Source organism: Chelonoidis abingdonii, chromosome 6, assembly GCF_003597395.2.
Source record: "Chelonoidis abingdonii isolate Lonesome George chromosome 6, CheloAbing_2.0, whole genome shotgun sequence".
Classification (NCBI taxonomy): domain Eukaryota; kingdom Metazoa; phylum Chordata; order Testudines; family Testudinidae; genus Chelonoidis; species Chelonoidis abingdonii.
The window spans coordinates 31,904,475-31,916,895 of record NC_133774.1 but is presented as its reverse complement, the minus strand read 5'-3'; the positions used below and the strand labels follow the sequence as shown (position 1 = coordinate 31,916,895).

Here is a 12,421-nt window from a genome sequence, read left to right as displayed (position 1 = left end):
TGTAAAATAATTGTCTGATATCTGTTTTAAAACCATAATGGAGGCCACAAAGATTTTTTTTTCTTTTTCCTTCCAGATTTCTACAAGACATAAAACTGAATTGAGCAACTACTACTGAGATTCCCCAAAATTGCTTCATTAGTTTTTCATAGTGGTTATTATGAAGGCAAATTATACACAAAATAATTTCCACTTTACATGTTTAGTAGAAATTAAAAGACTAAGCCATGAAAATGCCAGAGTCTGTTCATCTGCCATGCGGAAGCTTATTGTACTTGTGGAATATGAAACTTCTGAACCATATAGGGCCTAATCCTGCAAACCCTGGATGTAGTATCATTATTTATATTGCAGTAGTGCCTACAAGCCCCAATCATGAACCAGGACTTCATTGTGCTGGGCATTGTATATATACATGGAACAAATGGGAAGTTGACCCATAACATATCTTGCCACAAATATTTCCCTTTTCAATCTCAAAAGAAAGAGTTATTTTCATTAGATGGTTAAAAGAACTTTAATTACAATTTTGGAATGTTCTACTGTAAGAATCTGTTTCTTTCTTACCTGGGCCAGCCTATGACCCAATGACTTAAGTGACTAGTACTTGTATGCAGGTATTTTCATCTTTTTACCAAAGACCATTGGTTTGAATCCATTCCAGCTTATCGTTTCTGAAAGTCAATATGTGGCTGTTTTGTGACCTATGTCAAACAAACTGGTGGTCTCATCTAAATTTGATTATGCATATGGCTGTATCACAGAATAAATGGGAAGATTCCATTGTCTTAAATGGACTTTCAATCAGGGCCCTGAAACATTAGGTCTCTAAAGAAGAGACTATAAATCAGGCAAAATTGCATAGGGAGAGAGGCAGTGTGATCTAGTAGAGCCAAATTCTGTACAGACCTAGTGTGCAGCTCTGTTGACATTTCCAGGGTTGCATTGGCAATGGGGAAGGCGGACGGGAAGTAAGCACAGAATTTGGTTGATGTAAATTAAGAACATAGGATTTATTTCAAACATGAACCTCCACTGAAATCTCCAGAAAGACTCTGCAGATGAGAATTTATGAAGTTATCATTTGGGACATAAATAAATGCTTTTTATCCACGCTTCCAAGTTTTTAGAACATATTTACTCAGTAAGAATAAATCCTGTACCAATGGTGATGAGAAGAAACTGATAATAGTTCAGAAGAACCTAGCCACATTTTAGGCAAGCGTTACTGTGTACAGTCAAACTAATTCCAGCACAATAATATTCGTCCTGATGAGTTAGTTTCTGATCTATCAGTGAGGATAAAATGGAGTGTGAGATTGTGACCACAGTTTACCAGAAAAATCTGTTGTATTTGATGTTATACTGAGTATGGTTCATTGCGCTGTATGCATTAAAGCAGTGTTTCTCAAACTAGGGTCACCGCTTGTGTAGGGAAAGCCCACAGGTCCAGCCAATCACGGCTCCCACTGACCACGGTTCACTGCTCCAGGCCAATGGGAGCTGCTGGAAGCAGTGTGGGCCGAGAGACTTACTGGCTACTGCTTCCAGCAGCCCCCATTGGCCTGCAGCAGTGAACCGCGGCCAGTGGGAGCCGCAATTGGCTGGACCTGCAGACGGGGCAGGTAAACAAACCGGCCCGGCCCACCCCACCAGGCGCTTTCCCTACCCCAGTTTGAGAAACACTACTTTAAAGTACTGTATCAACTTACAATATGTTTGTGCATCATTCAAGTGCAAAACAGGACTGGCTAATTCAATTCCAATTTTGTACTTGAGTAATATACTATCCAGTTTCAAACTGCACTTGAAAATTTAATAAATGTTATACTGAAAAGTGATACTATATTGGTCAATAGAATAACATTTTATTTTAACATGTTGCAATTCTTACAAGTATAATATGACAAACTATAATTCAGTTAATCAATATTGACATAGCTGTATTAATAATGTCTCTTGAAATGCTAATTTAGATTCTTTCTTTGTTAGAAATGGACCCACACTAGAAATTACAGCCATTTAAAATTTCCTTATAAATAATGGTTTGTGTTCTCCCCATCACTGCCTGGCATGGAAAGAGCAAAAACATATCAGTCACACAGAAAAAGGGACAGAGGGAGTGCTTGCACCACATCTTCACTCCACCCAGGGATTGTCATCTACAGTCACTCCATTTACTGATGCTTGTTTCTGAGCTGGAGTACTTGAGGGAGGGGGATGGCCAACAGGGTGGTGAAATTAAAGAGCTGCTGTTCTTCATAGAATGCTCTTGTAGGCAAGCCAAAGAGAAACTTTGAAGCTATCTGAGAGTGTGACAGGTGAACATGGCAATAAATCTCAAAAGAGCTGTGTAAACATTAGAGACCAGATCCTCAGCTGGTATAAATTGCCTTAACTCCACTTAAGTCAATGGAGCTACACTGGTTTAGGTCATCTGAGGATCTGGCCCTAATTAATTAATTCTCTCCTCTGTGGCTAGTAAATAAGTATTATTGCCCCATTTTACAGGTGGGGAATCCAGGGTATGGAAAGGTGAAATGACTCAATGTAGCCTCCATTGTAACTTAATAGCAGAGTTAGAATTAGAACTTGGGAGCTCATCATTCCCCTCCTGTCCTTATTTCCCTTTGTTTATGCTGCCAAAGGGTACATCTTCACTATAGAGTTAAGGCATGTTTACACTATGGACACTAGAGTGGCATAGGGCAAGCCTGTAGTTAAGACACAGACTAGAGCGGTGGAAGGGTTTTCTTCCATTGCTGTAGGAACTCCACCTCCCTGAGCGATGGTAGCTAGGCTGACGGAAGCATTCTTCCATTGACATAGCTGCATCTATATTCAAAGTTAGGTTTGCACAGCAATAGCACATAGGGGTGTGGATTTTTCACACCTGTGAGTGCTGCAGCCATGTCAATCTAAGTCTTAAGTATAGAACAGACCTTGGGTTAACACCTCTCATTAACCTGGATCAAGGGAGAGTGGCCACACCAAAAACAACACTCCTAGTGATTGGGTTGCCAGCATAGAGTAGCCACATCCCCATTGCATCACTAGCTCAAACATCAGTAGCATCCCCGATAGGCCAGCTAGTTTGAGTTTAAAGTACCACCTAATTCAAGCTAGAGATTTGTCTGTGTGGATGGGAATCAGTTGGGGGCAACACTCAAGTTATACCTCAAGCTGACTTTACAGTCAAGGCATGCCCTAAAGCATGTGTATGTTAATGTTAACTGAGATATCATAAACTTTCACTGATCTGGCTGCCCATGTCTTTTCCTGACTGAAACTAGTCAGGAAGCTCCAGATTCCCAATGGGTCCCTACTGTTACTGGTTTTCCTGGCTTTGGAGGTGAGACAGTTGAGATCTGGATATTATTGTAAACCTCTTTCCCTGCTCCTCACTGGCAGTGGATCTGCACCACTATTCATTGCATCTTCATTCAGTGTTTACTCACACTGTAAGTGTTTAGGTTCTCAGGGGAGATTAATGTAGACTTCAGTAGATAACCAGGCTCATCTCACTATAATGGAGTCCTTTTAGATTACAGAATTCTCTGCATTACTTTATCCCGCACCATGATGATTTATCTTATTGCAGATGAAAATATGAACTCACAAGACTTATGGCAGAAGGAAAGAGGACTATTTCAAAGTTTCCAATAATATGGACTGCTTCAATTGTTCATGCCTGTCAGGATTTATATTTTATTATAGGTATAGATTTGAGTCACACATATCTGTTATCATTCTAAATTTGTAATAAGAGATTTGATAATCAGAGTAGTTTAAATAAACAAAAAACAGAGCCCAAAGGATAGTTTGTAACTCTCAATGTGGACAAGACAGAGAAACTGGAAAACTTTTAATTCTGCTTTCTGCTTAAAAATGTCCTTTCATTTTCAAAAAGGAAATTTGGAAGGGCCTGATTCCACCGTTATTTCCTGCTTGTGGCTATTATTAAAGTCAATTAGACTCTTGTGCATGCAGGAACAGCAGGATCAGGCTAGTTGTGGCAGGCTGTTAGTATAAAATCCAACTCTTAACATGTCAATGGAAAGCCCTCACTCACTTCTGTGGCTGCTGGATGCACCAGTGAAGCCACTTATCCTTCAGTGAGAAAAAATAATCCATAATATTGACTGGGTCCATTTGATGTTTTTCTTTATTTCTGGTAAATGTTAACTACCTCACCAGCTTGTTCACCATTAAAAATTACCTGATAGTTCTCTCATACATAGATTCACAATGCTTTTAATATGCATGGCCCAAACAGATTTCCTCCATGCTAGAGGCAGAATTCCTTTACTACAGACCAAATACCAATATTGCAAATTTCCTAGCATCACCCCACCAATGTACCCCACTTTCAATGGACTTTTCCCTGTATGTAGCGCAATTATCAAAGAAAGGCCCAGGGAAGTATGCTCCTCACATAAGGTCTTCACCCCAAGCCCCACTTCAGATTAGGTTCTATAGTCTTAACGTACTCAATATGGTTTAAGGACCAAAAACAAACATTTCCATCTAATGCATTGAATGCCTAGTTATGTTGTTTTCTTCCTGAGTTGTGATTATAATATGGAATTTTTAGGTGACTGGGAAAACAAATGGATTCCCCAGCACCCCAACCCTTATTTCTGAGAGCACTTGCACCCCTTGGACACAAGGTTTATCACAGACTTGGAGGGAAATTGTGTGGGTTCCTGTTGCTTCAGATGTTGGCAGCTCATCACTGTAGAAAACTTGCTGAAACCTGGTTCCAACTAAATTTGTTCCTAAGGTTGCTTGGCCAGTGTAGAAGGCCTAGGATTTGTTATCCCTAAAATTTCTGACCATTGCTACCACTCATGCAGTTTTTCTGGTTGTATCAACTTGATGAGCACTAATATAGGCAGGACACTATTTTAGCAGGTCGTATAGACCTGTTTATACATCAGGGAGAAAGGTTTGGACTCACCTACACAGGCTGCATAAGCCATGTTAAAACCAGTTTAACATGAGCTATATTTAACCTGAATTTAAATATGGCTCCTAAACAAGATATTAATCCCAATGTGGACACAGTCAGTTTTAGCTCCATCTTCATACCCACTGGCCTGCTACTGACACTGCAGGATGACATTTTTGTGGTGGTATTGTTGATATTGAGACGTGCCTAATATTAATAGGAACCACTAACATCACACATGGGGCAGTGACTTGTCACACTCACAACCCAATATGGATTAAAATAACCTAAAGATAAAAGACTCTGTATCCCATTACTGGTCCTTTGAGCCATTCAGTATCCTAGAAAGCCAGAGCTGCCCAGGCCAGGGCGGGGGGGGGGGAGGAAATGGGGCAATTTGCCCCGGGCTTCACAGTGGCCCCGCAGCAGTCCAGGTCTTAGGCGGCATTTCGGGTAGGGGGCCCTTTAGTGCTGCCGAAGACGCAGAGCAACTGAAAGGGCTTCTCGCCACCAAAATGCCGCCAAAGACCCAGACTGCCACCGCCGGGTGAGTACGAGTGCCGCAACTCCCCTGTTTTGCCCCAGGCCCCCTGAATCCTCTGGGCGGTCCTGCAGAAAGCTATCTTGAAAAAAAAAGTGCTAATCACTTTTATTACAAACAGAGCAGAGTGTTTCTCTGCCATCCCAAGATAATGTGGATGTCAAGGTTAGTCTTACTATATCCCAGAATGTCAACACACTTGCCAAAAATGAATTTATCAGCTCAATGCAGCCGAGAGCGTTAGTTTATCTAAATGTCCTACAAGGAATAAATAGTTTACCACTGTTTTTGAAGATTGGGGCAAATCTGACATTCTATTGACATATGCTATAGATTTAATTTAATGCTGTGGTTCAGATGTCTCTTCTGATAACTTTTAGTGAAATCTATGCTAAGAGTGGAACTGTTTAAGTGTTTTATGGGGGTTTTAAATGCAAGGTTAGCAAAGGAAACATGATAATTGAAACAATGTTTGTATATTCTCTTGTAGTGATTTGGAGAGGAATGTTACTAAAGCTTGTTGGTTGGTTGGTTCTGAATATTAACTGAATTTTAGCATGGTTTGAAGGGATTCATTTTAAATTTGATCTTTTTTTCTGTAACAGGCAGATCACTTTCTTTAATGAAATGATTAAAATTCTTTGAGCTGAGCCTCTCATTTATTGATTTATTTTATTTCATTTTTGTATTTTAGGCATATTGGAGATAACATCTGTGGAAATTGGAGTTGTGGCTGTTAAATCAATTAACAGCAACTATTATTTAGCCATGAACAAGAAAGGAAAAGTCTATGGCTCTGTAAGTATGTTGCTTTTGTTTTCAAAATGGACTGCAGGAGTCAAGACATAGTTTTCTCCCCCCACCCCGGACTAGCTCAGTTATCTGTAATTTTCTAGTAATTAGAGCTGCAAGGAGTTCTTCATCAAAATTTCAGGCTCTCATAAACCAGCTGACCGTGGTTTGTTCATTAGCCTAAAGTTTGGCAGCGGCTGCTGGCATTCGTCATGGAAATGGCCTGTTCTGGTGTCTGTTCCGGCCAGATCTCCCACTAAATAGCAGCCAACACAGCATGAAAACTGCAGACACTTTGGGGAGAATCTAAAAAAATTTAAATTTTAAAGGTATTTTATTCTTTCATGTGTACAGTACAATCCTGTTTGTCAATTTTGGGGGAAGAATCTGAAACCTCATAAACAGGTGTTTCAGATGATGGAGCAGCAGCTTGGAAGGCATTTAAAGACTGTACACTAGGTTCCCAACTCTAGAGTGCGCTGGACAGCATACTGGTCAGCTTTACAGATTCACAGGCTTTAAAGGGGCAACACTGATTATCACACAAGAATACAATAGAGAGGGGATAATCACTTCCTCAGGAACATAATCAAACTTTGGTTAATCAGAGTTTGGTAAACCTGTACTTACCTATAAAAAATGGAATGTGTCTGTGTGTAATATATAAATTATCACCAATCATTTTCACAGCTGCATGTAATATAACCCCATGAATGGGTGAACTAAAAACTCTGGTTTACACACATACTGCATATATCTATAGTGTACATGTCAGGACCCTGGTCTCAAATACCAGTTTTGAACCCAGGCCCAGTGGGTCCTCAGGAAGCAGCACTGGCCATCCGACTGCACTTACTTTGACTTACTTTGGAATTCAGACTTGGGTAGGCTAGCTTCTAGGATTCCTCAGCTGGCTCCGAGTGGCCACATGATCTTGACCCTGATTGGCTGGTGACCATATATAAACTTGCAGGTAGAGCATGACACTGTCATTGTTTAGAATGGCCTGCATAATTCACTAATGGGTTTAATGGCCAAATTTATGCCAGTAAAACTTTTTTTTATCTTCTGTGAACTAGGATGAAAGTTTGGATCAAAATAGAATTCTGCATCTGGGAAAAAGGAGTCAAATGAGTTACTTTTATCAGAAATATTTGCCAGCCTTTTTGATTGGTATTTTACAGCTAGTATGAGCAGGCAAAGGGGCAGTGGATCTTTAATTTGATTTATTTATCAGATTCAGGATTGACCAGACAGAAGGAGAATTAGTGTGGCTTAGAGCTGTTGCTTAAGTTAATGCCCATCTGCCTTTTTTTTTTTTCCATTGAAGCAAATGTTGAAATATTAAAGTAAGTCCAAACAGGCTTTAGGTTTCTAAATGTGGTGAATATAAAGAGCTATTTTGGGAAAGGGAGAATATATTCCCTGGAGATGTTTTTCCACGTTTACATAGCTCTGCTAATGGACTAATACTGTGACTCAGAGCAGTTTTGAAAGTCAAATTGAGTGTGACTGAGTCAGTCAACTGTGTGAAGAAAACAAAAGTATGTTTTCTGTAGTTTATAAGTGAGGCCTGGTCTTCACTAAAAAGTTAGGTTAACCCATCATCCTTCCATCGCTCATGGCTGTGAAGAATCCATATCCTTGAGCAGTGTAGTAAAGCCTACCCAATCTCTGGTGTAGACAGTGGTAGATCTACAGAAGAATTCTTCCATCAACCTAGCTACCATCTCTCAGAAAGATGGATGAACCCTTCCTGTCGGAGTAGGTAGTGTGTACATTAAAGTAGTGCGGCGATGCAGCTGTAGCCCTTCAAGGGTAGAAAAGCCCTGAGGTGACGTGAAAGATTAAGCCGGGTTTGAAAGTTCTTAGTTGTATCTAAATATAATGAACTCTTGATCCGTTTTTGAAAAGGAAATCTACAGGAATAAGTCATGAAGATTTATATGAATTGCATAAAAAGTAGTTGTCGTATATTGCCTCTATGTACCTTCGAATATCTTTGAAACCATGTAATTATTTTAAAGACTCACTTAAACTATCTGCTATATGAATGTTCCTGCTATATATTTGTTGCTGCTTTTTACATTTTAAATGCTCAAAGTATCTAACAACATTCATCAGAAATAAAATATCTAAAGCATCTCAAAATAATCTTATTTGTACCATAAATAACACTTTATTATTTTAGCATATTTCTTCTTCTTAATTTTAGTCTCGGCATTTGACTAGGTGCCTTAGAATTACCATATGTAGGTAGGTAGGCAGGTTGTCAATGTTTACATGTTCCATCGTAGGGTTCTTGTGGGCTTCCCTGTAAATAAGAACTTGCTTTCTGCAATGTCGGAATTACATAAATATATACTGCTGTGTGTCTTACTGCACATTTCAATATGCAGGGTTTCAAATGACCTACTTGCAAAAGACTTCCAATTTGTATTTAAGTGGCTTTATTGAAATGGCTTCCTTTTTTCAATATGGAAGCTATTTGTTTATTAAAGACATTCTTGTCATCACTCCTGAAAAGCAGATCTGTGTATGGTAAATATTACAGAAACAATTAGCCTCCCATGACAACATACTCGCCTTTTATGTTTTACATCCTCTCCTAGCAAACTGATACCAATTTTCTTGAAAAATGGAAACCATTCATCCTTGGAAGCGTGTGTGCAGAATTTTGTTAGGTTCACAGTGAACATTCTTACAATATGGATATTGGGCCAGGCACTGAAGTCTTTCAGGTCCTGATCCATATTTATGGTAAGGCCCTTTATACCCTACTGGCATGTTAAAGGGGCCTTAAGGTCCATTTACACTGCCAGAGTGATTTGCAGCCACTTAAAGTCTCCTTTTCAGGGCCACAGTGGTATGAATGGACTTTAGTTTAAATGAGTCTTTACAGTTTAAAATTTACAGTTTATAGATTCATTTAACATGTGCTACCAATAACCTGGATCAAGAAACTTCAAAGATTGCATTTGCTTAGAAGTGCAACATGGTGAATGAGTCCATGACTACTACATAGAGAAACCTTATAACTAAGAACCTGATGTAGTATTGCTGCCATGTCCCATCTGAGAGGTGGCTGCATTTCACTAGTGGGTGAATTATTTACTCTTATTACTATTTATAATTATTTATTGCCCAATCGGTTACATTTTTATTTTGTAGCATAACTGACGTGTTATAATGTGCATGCTAATAAATATTTCAATAAGCAAACTTTATAATTTTATAATCATCATCTAGATTATGTAGAAAACTTGTAAAGCATTTTGGAATTCTTCAGGTTATTATTATATACGATATTATTTTATCCTCAATACTGTTAAAAAGGTCTTTACATTCTGAACTGGCTGGTTCATTTTTCTCTGTTTACAGAAAGAGTTTAACAGCGATTGTAAACTGAAGGAAAGAATAGAAGAAAATGGATACAACACATACGCATCCTTAAATTGGAAGCACAATGGAAGACAAATGTTTGTGGCCTTGAATGGAAGAGGAGCTACAAAGAGAGGACAGAAAACAAGGAGGAAAAACACCTCAGCTCACTTTCTTCCAATGGTAGTAATGTCATAGATGAAGGAACTGGTTTATTGATGCAGTTGAACCAAAGGCTCTTTTGTCAAGTATACTTGGTAATCCTCTTGAAGAGTAAAGGCAAAGAAACAGTGCAGATGTCTGCTTGTTTGACAAGGGGGGGAAGCCTTTGAAGGTTTTGTGCTCATTGCTGGCACATGAAGGACTTTTAATTAGTTCTGTGTCGCATCTTATAATCAAGATACAAGCTGGATCAAATGGGATGGGAACTATTCCCAGTGTGAATAATGTTTTTTTATCTCTGTGATAGAACTTGCAGGACGCGAGACAATCTGTTGAATGATCTTTGGGAAAAGTTATTTATGGAATACTAACTCATATCAAAGACCTTCATTGCTCATTCAAGCTTAATGATCCAATGAACAGTTAAACACGCAAGCATTTACTGGAAGCACTTGGGTCATATGCACAAATAAAGAAGTTTCTGGAGTAGCCTCATGGAAGAATGGATAGGATTAAGAAATATAAGCATATTAGAGTTAAACTGTTCTAACAAAATAAATAGTATGGTTTGCCCATGTATTCTAACTTCATTCCTTTTTATTTTTCTCTAAGTTATTTATTTAATAGGATGTTAAATATCTTTTTTTGGTTTTAAATGATTTCCTTGGTTGCTTCCTTATTTTTCCCCCTTTTTTCAGCTTTTCTCGTAGGGGTTAATAGAGTAAACTTTCAAAACCTTACTGACTGCCTGAAAATAGGAAACTGACAAGTCTTTAAGGTAAAGTCAGCATTGCAGTGAATATGTCCAATCTGTTTTCTTCTAAACTGTTTTGCACTTAAGCAAAAGGACCTGAAGCAGTGCTCAGATTTATCACACACATTGGATGTGTTTATGTTTGTGAATCCTACCTGCCATCACTCAAAAACAAACTTCAAGAAATACATTGTCAGGAGGGTTTTGTTGCTTGTATGAAGTGGATGGAGAGGGTCAAATCTGTACTCAGGTGCATTCGTGTTTGGGATGTGTATGTGTATGTAATTCAGATCCCATTGATTTGTATTTAGGGATTAATGTATAGCCTTTCTTAGGGGTCTGATCCAAAATTCATTGCAGTTAATGGGAGTCTTTACACTGCCTTTAGTGGGTCTTTGGAAAAATCCTTAAATGTGGCTCATGCCCATTGATTTTAATGAGATTGCAATATTGCATGCATTTAAATACAAGCAGAATTATCCTGTGGAATTGGAAGCACCTGACAGCAGAATTTGGCTCCCGAAAAGTGAGTCCAAAAAGAGCACACTCCTGCAGTCTTTATTCAGTTAACCTGCATAATTCAACCAAAAATTGTCCTCATTAACAGCTTGAAGAGTCGCAGACGTATATTGAGAGTATTTCCTGAATAAACATCATAGGATATTCATGATCATGCATTTATCAGAGACTACTTTCACATGCATATAACATTATGAGAGCCAGCTTAGAAACAGCATCCATGTCTCAAGTTAGAATATCTTTCATATCCATCACCATAAATGAATGCTCAAAAAACACATCAGGCACTTTTTATGAAATGTTACTATTCCCATGGCTTAATTTGAGCAAATGAGTTTAAGCCTATTATGAAGTCTGGTCATCCTAAAAGAATATAAAGTTTGTTTTTGCTTTACTTATTTCTGTAAATGTAGAGAGCTATGGATAGCTCATCAATATAACCGTACTGAGATTCATTTTGTTAGAGCAGATGAATAGAAAACAGTACATCAGCCAACATGTACCACTGTCTTCACATTGTATTCCACTAAATAAATGCATAAACTTCTCTGCAGTGTCTGTAGTGAGAAAAAAATAGTAGTATAATAATATTTTTTCTGAATACTTTAAGTGATAACTATGAGATTATATTGATGTGCAGTTCTATCTTCAGTATTGTTCGGAAAAAGTTGGTTTTATTTTTATTGTTTGGAAACTGTATTTTGCTACAAAGGAGAGTCTTGATAAATGTGTCTTTTTTTTTAAACACTAAAGTTTTACCTGTAGAAAGGCTGGTGTTCTTGTGATCGTCTATAACTTATTTGAGTCAATCCTTAACCAGCACTTCCAATGTTAATCGTTATTTAAGTATTAGCTGTGTATTAAAAAAAAAAAAAGGCAGTAGCAGCAGCTTTCCCATAACATAAAACAAAGAACGGTCAGACTGTATTTCCTGTTCCTCAAAAAAAGTTGGCTGTTTTATAACAAAAAAGTGCATTTGAGGCACAATATTTTGGCTTGTAGCTAACATTGCATTTCATGATATTTGGTTTCCAACCTATTTGTTGACGAATGAGATTTTTTACAAAAATCTACCACAGTAGAATTTCAGATGTTAAAATTATATTTGTAATTGAGACTGAAAAGCAAAACTTGTCATATTAAGAAGGAGGTTTTCTTGTTTAAATTTTTAAAGTATTAATTGCATATGACAATGTATAATGGACCACCCACAACAAAAATTAAATGTTTGGTTGAGAAAATATAGTATTGGATAACCACTTTAACAACATCTATGGTACAAACTAGGTTCTCATTTCACAGAACTATTTACATGACTTAG

General features: G+C 38.0%; 1 protein-coding gene across 1 annotated transcript in view; it reads left to right on the top strand.

Moving 5' to 3' along the window:
• FGF10 (fibroblast growth factor 10) overlaps window positions 1-11,845 on the top strand; it is a 97,023-nt gene extending 85,178 nt beyond the window's left edge. The window contains exons 2-3 of the mRNA XM_032805308.2: window positions 6,187-6,290; window positions 9,666-11,845. Of these exons, the coding sequence (XP_032661199.1) occupies window positions 6,187-6,290; window positions 9,666-9,863 (302 nt within the window). The 3' untranslated portion in view covers window positions 9,864-11,845. The remainder of the gene's footprint in view (window positions 1-6,186; window positions 6,291-9,665) is intronic.
• The last annotated feature ends 576 nt before the right edge of the window (window positions 11,846-12,421 follow it).